General features: G+C 32.2%; 1 protein-coding gene across 3 annotated transcripts in view; it reads left to right on the forward strand.

Moving 5' to 3' along the window:
• The window catches only part of LOC114132258 (protein TANC2), a 178,723-nt gene that overhangs the window by 57,711 nt on the left and 101,269 nt on the right, over positions 1-19,743 (forward strand). For all 3 annotated transcript variants that reach the window (XM_050198952.1, XM_050198950.1, XM_050198951.1), the window contains exon 2: positions 4,137-4,350. In XM_050198952.1, coding sequence (XP_050054909.1) covers positions 4,137-4,350 — 214 coding nt within the window. The remainder of the gene's footprint in view (positions 1-4,136; positions 4,351-19,743) is intronic.

Raw genomic sequence — 19,743 nt, forward strand, 5'->3', positions numbered from 1 at the left:
CACGGCAGGACATCATAATTTACATAATAATAATATTATCGTGATAACCGATCGAATGGCCCGCCGCAGTGGATTTATACGGTTTCGGCGCGGTGCAGTAGGTACAGGAATATACCGGAGATGAAAACCGCAAAAACGATACCTGCGCGGGCGTGTTCGTTAAAAACGAAACCGACACGGCGAAATAAATATATGAAAAAAATTGTAACGAAATAAAATGAGAAAAAAAAACATATTATGTATTATTTCATAACGACAATATTATGTCGTCGTGTTGTCACTGGTCGATCTCTCACAACACTATACTATTATGGCCACGGTAGGGATAAAAAAAGTATTTCGTTGCCAGGAACGTTTTGGAAATCAGCAATACCTACGCCTCTGAACAATTATTATTAATCTCTAAAACGTTTACGGTGACTGTCTAAAATAATCGATTTTACGTCCACCGATTAATTGACATTGAAAATTCTTCAGATCGGAGATAGGTAGGTATATAGTGCGTAGTATATATTCGCGCTTTAGACGCATTACGACGTTTGGTCAAACAAACGTGGTAACCTAACCGCGATAACGATTTTATTTTTCACGTCGAACTCAACACTATAATATAGTATACAGACTTCTAAGCTCAAAACTATATTGTCACGCGCGTCCTGCGTAAAACGCGCGATCTATTCGATTAAAAATAAACGAAAATTCGAATTTTTCGAACAGCCAGCAATTTACGACCCGTTATAATATTATATTATTATATCGCCGTATTAGGGGTGTATGCGGGGGTGGTTATTGGGATTAAATTATTCGGATCCCGGTAAAATATTTCACACGAATCCGCGACGTGGCTGCGACGATATTGTCGACTCCGTCCCGTCGCATTCCGAGAAACGTGTGCGCCTATATTATTATAATATACCTACGTCAGCCACGTGTCGCATGACCGCCTTAGGCTATACGAAGACGACAAAGTCTTGAGCTCTACTTAGAGAGAAAACGAAAAAAAAATTTTTGTATGAAATAACAGCCCGTAACACCTCGAAGGCGTGCAAAGCACCATTTCTTGGAAGTCGAGCCGGTGTTATATTATTCACTCGGCTGCACGGGCTGTGTGCAACGGCGGCGGCGTTCGGATTTATTAATTAAATCGCGGGCGTCGCGTGCGTACGTGTACGTATTATTATAATATAATATCGTAACGTTGTAAATAATAATGATAGTAATACTAAAATAATAATCTATGGTACGCCGTCGATGACTTCGAACGAATTAAAACAACGGTTACGTTGACGACGATGCATATTATAATATTTTATCATTGCGTATTATACACACATACATAATAATATGATACGTCATAAATATATTACGTATAATATTATGGTACTAACCTTTTATACATATACATCTCAAATAATGTATAACGTTATATGTACTCGGTAATATGACTTATCGCCCGCAGCGTCCGGCCAAGGAGCGTGCAGTCGTATTCCCGAGTGCTATTACAATAATATGCTCGTATTTACGCGATTGATGACGATTGACACACATCCGGTCTGCGTCATTTTTTATTATTATTATTATTATTATTATCACCAGCCGTGTTAGCCAAAGGCATAAAGTTTGACCGCCGCCGCCACTTGTATAATATAATAGGTACCTATTATATTATACTGATCTCGGCACCGGCTCAAAATTGACCGGAACGGCGTTCGGCAGTTACTACTTAGGTATAAGTACGTCATGAACGCCTGTGCACCCGTCCCTGGTGTGGCATAATTACGAAGAAGATTAGGATGTCATATCCCCCCTTGACCTTTTTTTAAAAAAAAAGACTGATTAACTACATTTATTTACCGATATTATTGTATATTATTGAATATTTTGTAATTATTTGTTTCTGTGTCACAGCGGTACATAAATTTATTGCACTGAAAGGAGATGCTTATGATAAATACAAATTTTGGGGGAGGGGGGGAGAGTTATAGGTAAAATGTAAAAACATTTCATGCCCCCCCTACAAACATGTCCAAATTCTGTCACTGCATTCCTAATGTTCGTATACTTTGAAACATCAGAATATTCTGGTCTATAAAAAATATAAATTATCTGTAATGAAACAATAAAAAAATATATAATAGACCCTACTATAGTAGCTACTATTATACATTATAACGATAAAAGTTTTAAAAAAGGGTAGAAATTGTTTCCGTACAGTCAATATATATTATATATACATTGACAAAAGCGTTAACCGTTCCGGATATCCAAGCATAGCATTGTTGTAGGTATTGCTGAAAACGTACGTATTTCAAAGCTCGCGATTTTAATTATTTACCTATTGTGTTGATTCGCCGTCACCGAATTCAATCCTGAAAAATATGTTTACCCATGGTTAGTCAAAGGTAGGTATAGGAATTCGATTGATGGAACTTCGGTATTCAGTATAGCAAACGCAAAATATAAAAAAGTAACAAACGTGAAGCTATGTGGAAATTATTATGAACATTGAACCGTTTAATCGTGGGTACACTGAACAATTGAATTTACTAAATTAAAATATTGTTATAATATTGTGTAGTAACATTTCAATTCAATATTAAAATTATTTTACTAAATTCAGAGTTCGATTAAATCTTATTATATACTCTTTTGTCAAAACAAAAATGTTTACCGATTTGGCTATTATTGTCGGTATAATAAATTAAATTGATCTAAATAACAATATATTTTATGCTAAAAAATTGTTATGATAAATTATAAACATGTCAGAATAGTGTGTTATATATTATTTAGTTGTTCTTGTTATTAAGAAAATAAATAAATATAAAGACGCTGTAAACGTGCCGTACATAAATCCTTTGTTATCGTTAAAATTAAGTGGCGCGAATAATTGGTTTATGGGCAAAGAAAGGCCTCGAGCCAATGAGTACATTTATTTTGAATTTTTTAAAACAAAAAGATACAATTGCCATTTAAATTTTATAAGTGTTCCGGTTCGAAAAATTTTCCATTTCGAGTACTGCATTATATTATTACAAAGATGAATCAGTCACGCCTACAACTCGCCATTCTATACGTGCAAAAAATGTACATAGATTCTTTTTCTTGTTCGTGTTATATATACAAAAAAAAATTACCCGATTACATATTAAGTGATGGTATAACGTACAGAACTCGATACTTAATTCGTTAGAAGATTGTACAATCTGCTGTTAAAGGAATCAAAACACATAATATGTTCACAAGTTAAAATGTATTTATTATATATTTATTTATATATACTTCACGACCACTGCCACGACCGCTTCAATTTTAGTATAAATGAATCATTTTTCATCTTACCGAATAAAGTGACACAGATATTCAAACATGCAAACTTTGCACATTAAGGCGCCAACGCGCGTACGACACAAAAGAAATAATATATAAATATAATTATACATATTATACATATTATACATGTATTGTATAGGAAAGCGATGAAATGTATTATAATGAAACAAAGAAATTATGTATACATTTTTAAAGGATTTTAAAAAAAATGGCCTATTTGCTAATTCCGAACATGCACTGTCCCTCTGACTAGAATTTCCGCATTAAAAGGATGAAAGCACACTATTTGTTTTCTCGCTCTGTTTCACAAGAAGTACTAAAAATTTATTGAGTTCAGCAGAACCAATCTTGTGCTGTTATTAGCTTTGCAGTATCAAAATAAACTGACCTATTACAAAACTTAAAATTTCGGATGTAATATATCTGCGTGGTTGCAGGTTGACTTTCTCACTATGTTTTGATAACTTTGAAGCGTGATAAGTATATAATATACGTTCATTTTTAAATTATAATATTATTCATACTCAGAACTCGCATAAACTTAATACAATTTCGTGAGAAATCCAACGTGCAAACACCGATAATTTGAATTATTAAATTTAAATTTAATAATAACGGGTAAACGTACTCTAAAGCACGTTTTAAACACAACAACACGAGGTCGGTTCTTCTGAACGAAAATTTACGATGTTTCGGCGTGGCTCGCAGATAAAGAAAACCATAATAGTGCACTTAACACTTACTATTATATAATATAACTCGAGATGATAGTAATAATAATAATTTGTTTCGTCTTGTTTCAGCCGCAATCAGACTACACCGAGGCGATGGACGTCGTTGGCGCCGACGATGACGATTACGTGTTGACGCCGTTGCAACCCGAGGCCGGAGATCCGGAACCGGACATCGGAAAAGACGATGGCAGCGATGGCGGTGACGAGGTAGCTGACGACACGGCAACGGCAGCCGACGACTACGTCCAATCGCTGGTCACCATCGAATCCAACTGGGCGAACGGTAAGTGATGTTCATAACTTAAACCGTTATAAGTTCGCGTATTTTCAGGGGTACGAGACTGACGCATTGTCTGCAGATTAGACCACCTTAGTCGATAGAATTTTCGGTGTAGATTAATTATAATCGCGCGTGTTTTCTATACAACGAATATGAAGTCGTCTCATTCACCAGTCTGTAATGATAGAATATTATAATATTATTTGGAGTCTATAAATCTTGAAAATCAACAATAAAAAGGTCCTCGGACAAATGTTAAAGAAAAATCGTCAAGACATTTTCCCAATCGAATTACGAAAGAGTAAATAAAAAAAAAACATTAGAGATCATACCTGCAACCTGCGTCGATAAAATGCGATTGAGTATCGCGGTGCTAGTCGGAACAAAAATTTTAGTCTTACGATTGAGCATTCTGAAGTGTTTATTGTCTTTGTTCCAACATTGACAAATCTAATCATCAATATTATTTTTAAGCAAAAGTCCGTGTTTCGCGTCAACATACATAATATTATTATGTATTAATTTATCTTTTTACTTTAAAATTATTATTCAAACTCGATGATTTCTACGTTTCAAACTACTAGTATATACAATTTGGAAATACTTTATCGTATTATAATTACCTAACCTAACCTGATACTTGGTGTAACATATTAAGACGTACTGCTGGTTCAACTCGTGAGCTATATTTATCGTATACGTACGCGCATATTTTACTATTTTTTACAAAACACGATCGAGTCGAACGTTAAAAAACCATATATATTAATCCATTAATGTGTGTGATTGATTTTTTGTGCATATAAAAAATTATTACACGTTTTTATTCAGTTTGTCTCTCTTACGGAACCGTGTAAATACAATAATGGCGTAGACACGCAAATATATACATTTTTGTACAACTCCGCGTATTACAGTGTGTACACGCAGTGGCTTTTTTAAATCAAATTATTATGTAATATTTTCGACTGCCGTACAGACGCGAAAGCCTTAAAAGCACGCGAATTTTCCATTGTTGTATTTTTACACTGCTACAGCATTTCTCTCGATAAACCGCAAAACATATTTTTTTTCTTCTCATATTCTTTCGCATCTGTCTATATTATACAGAGCTATGCAAAATAGTAAAATTCACTACTTATTTTTTCGCACACATGATTCCAGTAGCACGAATTGCAGTCACAAATACACAATAATAATAATATCCGATTTCGATATCGCTCAACGTTCAAAATACCATAATATTTGTATAATTATATTGTACGCGCATTAATATTTGTATTCGAGTGGTTTCTTATAATATTATTTGTAATTCATTCTTATGTAATCATAAGTGTTATCACGCTGCATTGCAACAATAAATTTTCTGTTCATATGAAATGCACCGTTATAGATAATGATGTACTACTTAAATTATTTTCTTGACAATGTGGCACGCTTTTAATTCGATTATCTCCGATTAACATAATTATTCTGAGGATGGTTATTGGTTCGACAAGTTAAGCGCACAACCACCGTTAATCTAATAAGACATAATAATGAAGATTCGCAAAATAAGCAATCTGAACTTATTACGTAATTGACTCTAAACCAATTACATTTATAGTAAAATGATTAAAATATTGTTACAATATCATTCGAGCATTTAATACGTATATCGAGGGTTAAAACAAACTACCCGCTCATCATACCAAGATATATAATATTATTATGGTATACTTAGTACAGTAATACGTTTATATTTCATTAGCCCGTAATGAAAATAATATAATAATATTAAATGCCCTAAGAAGAAAATCTTGTAGTTTATTATCAATTTAAAAACGTTTACAAACAACATGAAAGAAAATTCAAAATATTTTTCACAAAAATAATTTAATGTAATATTTTTACTAGTGAATAATAAACACGACAACTTACTGTATGATATAAAATGTTAATTTAACTGTAATATAAAGACTCGGGATTGGAATGTGTTTTAAATTATTTAAACGAGTGGTTTTGTTTAAAACATTTTATACATAAACTTTAATACGTTTTAATCAACATTTAAAAAAAAAAAAAGTAAAATTGTTTCATAATTTTTACAATGAAAATTGGTATAATTTTATGCATTATGAGTACACAATTTAATAGAAATATTTTTAATTTTATTTATACTTTCGGTTAGAATTTAAGTTGAATTAGCTTTTAAACTACTGCATAATTACTTTATAATCTACCTATGTATTACACTTGGAACAAATTATTGTTATAAATTTAAAAAATTTTAATTGTTAAAAACATTATAATTAAAAACGTTTGTTTTGTATTATTTAAAAAAAAAAACTGTTTTTTTTTCAATTTCTGAATATAGTGGCGTACTCATTAAATATTTTATAGGACCTTTGATTTTCGTTGTGTAATAGAACCGTGTGAGAAAATGTTATTGATAAGCGATAGGGCGTATTTTAGTATTGTGAAATTGTATAAATCGTGAAATTATAAACATTTGTTGTAATAATTATACGCGTAGTTATGTGTTTAGCGGGTATACTAACTAATCATTGTTACCGTTTTTTTCGCAACTTGCCGTTTAAAACTAATAACGATGTCATAAGTATTAAATATTCCTGTTACACTTGTTTGATGTGTAATAATATGTAGATACTTTGACAAACGAAAAACTAACGAAATTATTGCGTGAATAATGTAATTGATACAATGTTAAATATATATATATTATATATAATATATATATTATGAGTGTAAGACGGTCAAAATGAATTTTAAAATTCTACATATATATACAAGTTATTGTAAACTATATTTCTATATAAGGACATTGGGAAAACGAATTTCGAAATAATTTGGGTGTCGTATATAGAACATTTTACTTTGATTACACGAAATCGCAAGAAACACAGTTCATAATACGGTAGGTAGTAAAATTCACACTCGATCGGGTTGGCACGGAAATACACGTCAACAAAATATATACTTAACGCATAACATCTCTAAGTAAACAATCCGATAACTTTATCGGATGAGGATAATTACATTACGTACGAAAAAAAATGTCCATCAACCTACGTTATTCGAAAATGGTAAATACTACAAAAGTAAAAAAACGTATAAACATTTATAAACGCAGTACTGTAGACGTTTGTATGAGTGTGTTACCAAATTAACTTTTATAAGTACTATACACATTATATTATAATTTATAACACATAATTACTGAGCTATAGACTCAACTTAGTTCTCTAATTTATTTAGTTATTTATTTTTTGTTTTTTTTATTTACTTATTTCCCCATTAATAAGAAAAATAATTAAACGCACCGTATTTACAATGGTTCAATAGTTATCGTCCGATCAAATACAATTTGTCAATTATTATTTAAGTATACTGTTTTTAGTTATTTAACTTTTATAACAGTTAATAATTTATATTACGTGTACATAAGACTTAACGTTCTTTAACAGCTGCTATTTTTTTTTGCTCAGTACGAATATTTTATGATGATTTTGATTTTCTTCATCCTTACGTATATTTTTATTAATCAATCTATCAACTCTTGATTTATCAACCATAGCTTTTGTTATAATAATTTCATATATTGTAAGTCATAAATAATAACAATTTTCTAAAAAATGTTGATGTGGGTATACAATATCTTGTCGGATGTCGATGTCGAACGTTTTTTTTTTTAGCTTTTTTAACCATTCAAACTTTATATTTGCCTTTGCGTTGACGACTTTGCTTGGTCCTCTTCGTATACTCTCGAAGCTTATAATATACTATGTATTTATAAATGACATTTTTTATTTTTGAAAAACTCGTTGGGAACTCGTTTTGTCGGGCACTCGCATCTTCCTCAATAAACGGAATATACATACATAATATACGAATTATCGAGTCCTGCAGTCCGAATAATGGTTATACATTTGTATTATTTATTGATATCACATTTATTACACGCAATAGCTAATTCTAACTCGGTACAGTGGCCGTCGCCCATCAACGGAAACTGCGCAGCCGCGTCATTCTATATAATATCATAATATCAGCGGAAAATATTTCAAACGCGGGTACTTTTAGATTCCCTGAGGAGCATACTGTATTATTCCATCGCCGGGTTTTCTCGGATATATACAAATATAGCTCTCAAACATATTACTATAATATTATTAAACTTGCGACATCACGCGCTGTCTCCGGATCTTATGGCCATCACCGCCGGTAGTGAATAACGATGGGTCGTTAGTGCCGCCGTCCTATTATGTAAAACTCGTATTATAGGTGAAGGCGTTACACGACGGTTATACTGCAGCAGACTGCTGGCTACTAATGAAAAATCTCCACCAAAAACCGTGTACGTGTTGCACGACTAAATTATAATGCACATTTTATATATAGAGAAGACACTGCACCCCGAGTTCCAAACTGTCGTTACGTAGCACGTCTATACATAATCGTTTTAACGCGCCAGACGCAAGACGACCGCTTATTACGACCGTCTGTGACTGTTGTTTGAGCGCGAGTGATCGATACATTTATATTTTTGGATCCTCGGTGGCCTCTCGTAAGTCCCGACGACGATTGCCGTACGGTGATCATCGTCCGTGAAGTATAATACGTTAATTTGTACACGCGCGTTACTGCGTGGTGAGATGCTGCAGAGACACGTGCCTAACCGTAATAATAGGCAATTGCAGCTGAGATCGAACGACAGGCAGACTGATTTCCGAGCACCTAAAAAAAAAAATTTTTAAATTTGAATTTTAAAACAGTTTTCGAAAATATATTATGGTTCTTTGAAAAGTTGTAATGGACCACAGTTCTTGACCTCTGTGTATTGCGTGTGATGACGAAATGATGACTTACACTTGACCGATTTGGTCAAAAAAATGTCTGTATAGTTATAGTACAGATATGTGCCCTGTATATTGGAAGAACCCACTGATAGTAGTGCCTGAGTACTGTACCGTCACGTACTATAATGGCATAGCTAGTCGTTTGAGTACTACGCCACGAGTTGTATGAATGCGTGTCGCCCATTATGGCCATAGTCATTTTTCTAATTCCCATATCTTGATCCTTGTTTTAACACATTAAAGGCGAGATATCGTCATTTTCGATGTATATTTCTATTTATTATTATTAATAGTTTATTGTGTAAAATAATTTCCGATAGTGGTAGAATATCATTTTATTATAACTATTTATTTTTTTAAAGACACATGGATATTATTTAAATATTTTTCGTTGATTCCGATTTCCAGTTACGTCCAGACAACACCTATAACATTTTAATGACGATAAATTGTGATTTTTTTTATTTTTTATTTTAAGACTCCTGTTGTTTTCTAAGGGTAGTTTTTTTGTTTAGTATACTTTCATGATCTGCCAATTTGATGTTTACTGTGGTAATCTCAATCCGTGAGTGTATAGTTGTTACAACGTAGATTCACGACAACAAAAGCAAAAAAAAAAAAAACACGAATATATTGTTATGATGTCGTGATGGCTCTACTGCAGTTTCAAAGAATTATTATTTTATATATATAATACAAACTGTATATCACAGTTATCAGAGTTGAGTCCGACAAAATAATATGACGAAACAACATTCTTTTATAAAATCTGTTTATAACTGTAATGGACAAATTTCTAGATTATTATTTGTTTATCGGTACACGGCTTGTGTATTTTCTTTCAACGACTATAGCACGTAATACGAAAAAATCTACCGAACACAACTCACGTAAACTGAAAAAAAAAAACGGAGGAACACAATTCTGTGCCGTTTGAGACTCAACACTCGCTTCCAGCCCTATGTATTATAATTATAGTAATAATAATGTATATTCACAGGAACGAAAACGTATTGTTTGACGTTTAGTATTCAATTGGACGACGACGGTGGTGGGTAATATTATTATAATTGAACCTCACACACGCGGTCGAAAACATAAAAATTACGTCGCACGTTAAAAAACAAACAGCGGGACAAAAAATTCTTTGGCGTATATTATAATACCTATGAGTTGTACGTATTATTATATATGTATAATATATTATATTCACATTCGGCGTGAGAACGAACCATTTCTGCGGCACGTTTTCCACGATTACGCCTCGACGGGTACTGGCTGCTGCGGTGATTATACGACTTCTCACCTACCCGCGTAAAAGTAAAAAAAAAAAAAATCCGTATAATTAAAGCTTGTGTGGATGTGTTCCGACACTGACAATCGTATACGCATATAAAATGGGATTATGTTTTTCATTCGTATTCGAATGCTTTCTCACGCGACGAACGAACATCTCTGCGAGATGACCGGATATAGGTCAAATCGTGATCAATTACCTGACGGATATCGGCTTCATATAACTATTTACATATATATGTATAAATTACGGACATCTCTTACCTCGGATGTCGATTACCGCGATGTCTTATTGTCAACAAAATTTTTATGATTTTTAATCGACAAAACTATACAATCATCATTACGTGTAATTGTCTAATTACTATTACTTGAACCCAAGGCTGTAATGTTATGCATTATTCCCGATCGTATACGACCATCTAGGTCTAAAATTAAACCACTGGATTTCTACTCTCCATAAGTGGGGTAAAATCTTATAAAATTCAATAACTTGTTTTGCTCTGACGGTGCAATCTATAGAGATATTATAGGTCTTAAACGCGAAAAAATAAACAAACTGTATAATGTTTCAAATATTTGGCCATGACATTTTTATAGCCCAAGAATTAGACATGTGTAAGATTGTAAATTTGAAACGAAGATGTTGTTAGTTGGTAATGATATATCACGTCATACAGGCATACAGCACGTGGTGTATGAGATGTTTTCAAAATTATCATTCAGTCGTTGTCATGCGGATTGAAAGCAGAAATAGCAGTATTTCAAAAAATAAATATTATTTGTTAATTCACTTTGCTAGTATATACCGATAGACAGATTTTCACATCCAAATTAACTATAACCCCAAAAATTGGACACACGAATACTGAATGATTTTTTTTTTTCAAAACATTGAGTTTAACCAAAATCAGAATAATCTTTTATTTTAAAAATTCTAAATTATTATAATAATATAATATATTATTATAAAAATTTAGAATTATGTATACATGGGAATAATTCTTCTTTTATTTTCTATAGATTATTGCCTAAATATTTATCGTTATAGACAATGTTTAACTTAATTTAAACATTATATAATATTATAATGCTTCGTTTCGTTTTGTAGCATCTTCCATCAGTAATATTTTATGAAATTAAATATTATTCTATATTGTAATATAAAAATATGGTATCATACCTAACCTACATAATTTTCAAATTACATTTTTTCTGGACAACTCAACACCCATATTAATCCGGTTAATAACGTATTAGGAGCACCTAAACGTCTGTTTATTTTTTTTTATTATTATTATTCTAGTGTATTTAACAACCGAATACATCCAATGTCAGTTGCAGCTGGTCCATAATATACTTAATGTAGTTGTCTGTAGTTGTCGGCGCAACGTGTAATGACTATAATAAACACGCACGCACATTTAACCCATACTTGCGCGTTTGCTCTAAACAATATTATTTATTAACTATTACGCGAGCGCGCCAAAAATGAGAATGATCAAGGGAGCTCTCGAGTGGATTAAACGTCTAGAAAATCCCATTTGGCATGATGCAAACGCGTCTGTTTTCGCGAACCCCCGGGAGACTTCATCGATTCCATTTCCCAACTACCCCCATTGGTGTCGTATATTGTTTATAAGTCGCCACGGTGGCCAAAGACGTCCTGTAGATCCTTCAACCCTCCCCCACCACACCGCGTTTACATAGGGTCGTTGAGTCGTTTCGTAATAAGAAGTTTAACGGTTATTATTTAAACGTTCAAAATGTACAAATATCGACGAGTATTGAACAAACGATTTCGTGGAAAAACGTTTATAGTTTAAACGAATGAGCGAGTGAAATGGCAAGATGGGTATCCGTAATAAAGAGCATATTATAACAAGTCATGCAGTCCTTTATTCGCTGCAAACACTTATCGATAAGGACCAAAAACTAATAATATAAATCGATATTTTCAGAATAAACTATTTTGGTCTAAAATCTAAAAACAAAATATCACTATGATGGAAAGATATAAAATTGCGAAAAATGTGATAATCCTTTGTAATGCCACTGTAATCGTAGATATATACGTACGATAAACGCTCAAAAATAAATTGTCTAAGAGGAAACACGCGGCGAACACCACGATCTGTTTATGTTTCTCAGCTATAGAGTCGTGCCTCGTGTGCATTACAATATTACATTATTCGTACGTCCGACGGCGACATCGTTTCGAACCTTTTAGTCGTCGATTGGCGTGCAATGCGCTGTGCAACAAGTACGATGATAAATGATTATAATAATAATAATATACAATAATACTCGCACGCGATTACTGCGATAATTAAATAAAACCGCCGTCGTCTCTGTATTATTATTATAAAAAAAAAAAAAATGCTAATCCCGCCGCGGGGAGAGTCGCGATCGAAGCGTTTGTTTTTGTTTATTTACATTTCATCGTGTACACGTTTAATATATTATATTATATTATTACACCGTAGGTATATAAAGTATTACTACACTATTACGATATTGTGTACTTGTATAAATATTTTTCAAACGAGCTGGAAACGTTCCAAGAGGAGTCGCAGCGCGCCGCGCGTTACAACAACAATAAACCTATATACCGATGCGCACGCGGAGGATATTATTGTGGTACGCTGGATACGTATATTAACGTAGGTATATTATTTTATATAGCTACGTTTACCGTGGTATTTAATTGGATAAATTGTATATAATGTAATGTATGAGCTAATGGAATTAATCGTCCGGCGTTATCGGCGACGGAACATTTTTTTTTTTCTAAACCGTTTGCGCACACTGCAGGTTTATCTTTCGTCCCACCTCCCTAATCCCACACACCCCTCGACGGCATCCCCACGTCGGGTACTTGCGCAAAGTTTTTATAACCGGCTCCAATGTTCAGTAGAGAACCGCTCGGCGAGTCTGACGATTTTCCAGCGGTTTTACGGTGATGCCCCGTCACCCTGTTAATTTCACGGAGGTATTTTATATATATATATATAATATAATTTGTCCGAATAAATGCCTATACATATAATATGTGTTATATACTCGTAAGGTTTATAAGTTCTATACCCACTCATAAACGACCTACGCTCTTAACGGCTGTGAAGTGAGAGGGTGCCACCGACCCGTCGTAATATTGTGAGCATATACATTATTATTGTTATTATTACATTTTGTGAATGTTTATTGTACCCGTACCGAAAACGCCGATCCACCGATGAACCCTGGCCGAAAACTTTTGTGTTTCACCTCCGTGTAACTGTTTTTTTTTTCAATTTCTTTGACTTGACAAGTATTCGTTTCGTTTAATCATTCGATAAAACGTCAAATTTCGATTTTTTTTTTTTTTTGTTTTTGATAAACACAAAACGATATATTTTCTTATTATCCATCCCTAAAAAAACGACTGAAATATAATGTAATGATTTCTCTTCTGAGTATTATACGTAAATAGAAATATGTTTCGCAAATATTTCAGTAAAAGTGATACATATTTCTGAGAAAGAAATAAGTTTCTCTATTCTCACGAACTGCTTGAGCGAGCAACAAACGCCTGTTAATATTTACTCTCTTCCTCCCTACCGCCCTACAACCTTATCCAAACTAATAATTGTATCCGATTTCCGCTTATAAAATAGCTGACTAGACTATTTATACGCCGTATACCTATTCACATATTATATTATATACTCATCGTCACAATATCGTATACGACAGTCGGTCGAGCGTGATCGAACTACAACAGGTACAGAAATTGTGGTCGGTTGTTATGACCACGGATTATACGATCATAATATTATGATTTATAAAGGTAAATAATAAATTATGTTGTATAAAATAATATTTTTACACATTACTCAGAAATATGATTTTAAAATCTATCAATACATTACTATGTATATAAACTAATATAAAGGGCAATAATTAGACTCAATCACAAATATCTTTTTTTTTTTTTTTGATTAGAAAGCTTGAAAATCTAATACAAAGTTTCTAGAGAATTTTTCTTACAGCAATTATGAAAAAAAAACCGAAAATATATAGTCACAATTTTCACGCCATAAATTATAATTTTACAATAGCTTTTTGGCATTTACAATGTATTGTTATAGAAATGGAAACCAATGGAACTTACAAAAATAAAAAATATATTTTTGTTAATCTATACGAATCACTTTTTATGTAAAATTAAACATTCGTACAATGTACAACAATAGTTTAAAATTTGTATGAATAATTTTATCGATGCAGAGCGTCAAAAGCATTTCAGAAATTATCGTTGTAGATTACAACTATATAGTTTTTATTGTGTACACAAACTATATTATACTGTAGAGTCAACAACAGCAATTATTGTTCGCCACTATGCGCAGCTCAACATGCACCTGATGAATTTCTTAGTACGAGACCAAAATTTGTCTACGTTTGACCGCATGTTCGCGGTTACCGCAGCATCCGTTATTGCATCATCAGTTTTCTGCAGGACCACACAAAGGACACACGCATCACTACATTGAATTCGATCAAGCTTTCCGACTCCGTCGGGAAAATTTTGGTGGTCGGAGCTTTGATTTTGGTTTTAGGTGTCATCACCATGAGACACCATAAGTCCATAACACTGTTATCATGAAAAAGTAGACTTTCGTCCATTGATTCGTTATAAATAGACAGAATGTATAGTGACAATCCTTAAACAATATTGTTAGGAGAGACGAATGTCAAATGAATTTTAACACAACCATACTTCCTTTTTTTAAATAAAAACCAACCTTTTTTTTTTCACTGTAAATTTTTTTGTACTTACCTAATATTATATACCAATATTAACAGAATACAAATCTAAATAATTGAAAATTTTAGTTCTCGTACACTAAAAATTCCAACAATCAGGATTTGAAAAAAATCATTGTTTAAGGGGAGAGGCGGAAATGGATACAGACATGCTCGGTGAAACACTATATATTTTAATAATTCAATATCACGAAGGTATGTGTTTTGTTTATTATCGAAATATTGAGTTTGAATGCAAAACCTGAGCGCACGTCATATTACATTCGCGGTTCTCCTCTCTGAATCAAATATATATAATATATATTGTTGCCTGTACACATATACACATACAATATAAATTCGAATTTACAATAAAATATTTCAAACGCACCGTAATAATGTTACAACGCGCCCCCATATCATATCGAGTTAGATTTCTCTGCCAATAGGCCACAATACTACATACGCTGCACCGATATTATATTATATAAGTACCTATATAACGCGTATTCCCATTGCGTGATCTCAATTTTTTTTTTCTTACTTTACATATTACTATTCTCAGTCGTTATATATATATATATACGAACTATAGACGTTTGGTGGAAACTTCAACAATTTTATAGTAGAAAAAAATGGTTTGGAATAGAATAATTTATTTCTCTTTGATCGGTCACCGCATTATGTCTTTCCATTATGAGCATTATAATACCGGTTTCGGATAACGACTTGAGGGCGTGCTCTCTCGAGTCATGAAACAAAGCAAAGGACACCGATCAGAAATAATGCGGAGACCTCGCTCGGACCGTATTTTTAAGTCGTCGCAATAACGCGGAGATTTTAATTGGAGTGATGCGCGATCGCGCGCGTGTGTCTGTGCGTGTCTGTGTGTGCACGCGAGCGGAATAAACGACAATGTCTAATTGCAAAAGTATTTCTTAAATGACCGAGTATACACGCTGAGGAAAATAATATAACGCAAATTCTCGCATTTGAACCAAACGTCCATTAAACGGGTTACGAGTTAGGTATACGATAGATCCAAACGTATATATAGATACGCTTAAATAATTATGTGGAACGATTGCACGCCGGTGAACGGTCCTTATTTTAATATAAGTATTAATAACATAATCGTTTTTCATTTTTCCGTGTACAATATACATGCTCACACTCCTAAAATCGGCCCGTAGGTGATAATGTCGTAGGTGTTTATTAACCTAATATTCTATGTTATTATTATATACATAAATAATATTTGTACGGTTTAAATGGACCTCGTCTAGTTTTTATCACGATTTCTGTCGGTGATTTAAGCGCTCGTATTAGTGTTGAAATTCGAGCAGTGATTAAACAATATTTTGTTGTACCGATTGGCCATTCACTTTGTCGTTGACAATAACGTATGTATTGCCTCTTACATACAAACTTTGAAATCGCGATGAAATTCATTTCGGTCATTCCTCCGTCGAGACAGAAATTTTAAGAAAATCTTAAGTGTAAACTTCTCGTGTTTATTGACTTTATGCTAATTTATGTGACTATACTTTAATAGCGATGGAAATCATAAACGTTACAATAGATCTACTGTATAATTAATGTGTTCATACAATATATTATATAGGTATATATATTATGTTAAATTATTATAATTAATTTAATATTATTCTGTTTGAGTCGACTTCACATCTGTATCTGTTATTGTTAAAGGCAAAAAAAAATTCAAACGTTTATACGATTAAATGTTAACGACATCACGCAGCTCGTAATATTATATATTTACATATCAATATTGCAAAATCGTATTAAATGTTATGTAACATAAAAAAAACGCTTTAAGTTAACAGGACTCAAGTATATAAAACTTTATTTTCCAAGCAATTACATACTTCGAAGTTTTCGACATATATATAACATTATAGCCTAATCGTGTACTTTTTCACATTTAAAAAGTACCTATTTTATATTTTTTTGGTATTGTTATTCTAATACAATATCATGAATAGTTTGAATACAAGTGGGTAATAATTATTTTAATGCCAATCAAAAAGAAAAAAAATTCGTTTGCTTCAATGCACCACGATTGCCGACAGCATTATATTTAAAATATTATAGGTATATACTATTTATATATACCACATTTTATACACTGTATATACCAACCATCTGTATTTAGCATGTTTATAATGTTCGAGCATGAAAAAGGAAAATCTAATTATTCTTATAGCACTGCAGAATTCATAAAATTATTAAATAGAATATTATTATTATTATTATTGTGATGTTGCAGGATTCGTAACATCGCCGACGACAAATTAAAATTTTATATATATAATATTTTATAAGTGTTATTACACAATTATAATAACGACGACGGTTTCACGCATTAAAATAAATGGACATATATTTCAAACTAGACTTTGGTATTGGTCTTATGGCAATATTGTCTTGCGGTCGTTAAATGAAACTATAACAATAAACGGTCTAAAACAATATGCTATTTTATACATCAACAGTTTTATATGTTATAAGAAAGAAAATACGTAATGCTTTTTTTTAGGCTTAAGAGATTAGCATAATAGAAAACTTTGTTTTCTTGACTGTACCTTTAATAAAATATTTATAGGTATAATAAAAATAAATGATATGGAGATGAGTTTTTTTGCAAAAGTTTAAAAAAAAAACAACAACAATCAAATTAGAACAAATCATTTAATCGATTGTATATTCTACAGACGTTTCTTTTGAAAACAATTTTAATATATACATATTGTATCTATCTCACAAAGTTTTAAGCTCATTGAAATACATTCAAAATGTCAGGTCGCTGTCCAAATTTGTGAAATGTTACAATCATATCAAAATTTCAAGGAAATTTTAGTGGTATTCACTCGCACAAAAAAATTCCGCTTTTGAAAACTTTTCTGTAATCCGACAGTTTATTGCGTAACGACTTCTCGATCATAAATACTTATACTAGCCATCAATATTGTTCTGATTTATTTTCAAATGGAATACAGATAAAAACTGTATGTACAATTTCACCATAATATTATATAATTCGGTTTCCTTTTTTTTGGATTACAATTTGGGACAGTTTCACAGACTTACTCAATGAAAGGTTTTTAAATTTTTTTTTTTAATCGAAACTTTAAGCGTAAAGACATAACACACAGCGCATCTATACAATACGAGTAGGTATATCTAAAATGTATGCACATATTTACGTCGTCATTGTAATATAATATTAATTATAATACGGATTTTAGTCAATTCTCAGAATTAGTTCCAAGCTCAAAGGTATATAGTACGAAAATGACCATCAAAAACATTTCAAAATGCTATTACAAATTGCAACACAGTCAACGACTCAAGCGATTTAATGTATAATGCATGACATAATACTATGATGATAATATGATGTACTCGTATAGTATTATAAATTTACCGTTTATTCCCATTACAATGAGGTGCGTCAATTGTTGACTTGTTGTATATCGGCGTGGCGAAAATTGCTTTTGTCACGAGCCCCGGTTAAATGTATACCTATATAATGGACGTATAGTGTGTCAGCGCGAATATTGTATTAAATATCTATATGCGGTTAGGATGATTATGACAGACATATTTTTTCTTTTAGTTGCGTGTGAAATTATAAAATCCATATGACCGAGAAGCAATCATATTGAAATGTATTTTTTTTTCGAATTCAAGTAGAATATGTGTAAATGAATTGTTTTTATATTGTTGGCCAGGGTAAATTGTAAGTCATCTCACTCGAATTTTAGGTTTCAAAAACATATATCTATTACGATCAAAAGTTTATATTTAACTGATAATCGTATCATTAAAAAATATTGATTATTTTTAATTCTTACAAATTTATTGAACTTCTGTACCTATAATACAATTTTTTAACACTTTTTATACGGCAATATTTCATTTTTATTGGATATAATATTATGTGCATTCATTATTTTAAGCTCTTAAACATATTAATATCTTATCCGAGTAACCCTAATGATATCAACTCATTATAACTCGTATAATTCTGATGCTGAATTCGGATGTTCACGATACGCACTGTGTAGGTATAACCTAACCTATTATCTATGCCGCAGTGTACAACAGTGTATAAGGCGAATTCAATGACCTGACGATCATCGGGTGGGCCCAAACGGTACGACGGCCGATGCTTTTTATTAATCGACACGTCATAACCGGATATTACAACACTGAGTTGAAATTCTACGATGTGGAGGCAAGTTGCACCGACGGAAGTCGTCTATGATGATCATTAGGGTTCTCGGATTATCGGAATAAAAAAAAAAAATTCGTAATCATATCATATATAATATTGTTGTATATACTATGGACTCGCCGATGAAAAATAATTAAAAAAAAAAAAAAAACTTGGCCTATGCGTATACTATTAAATATTTTAATCGTATTA

The sequence above is a fragment of the Aphis gossypii genome, chromosome 2 (genome assembly GCF_020184175.1).
Source record: "Aphis gossypii isolate Hap1 chromosome 2, ASM2018417v2, whole genome shotgun sequence".
In the NCBI taxonomy this organism is placed as follows: Eukaryota; Metazoa; Arthropoda; class Insecta; order Hemiptera; family Aphididae; genus Aphis; species Aphis gossypii.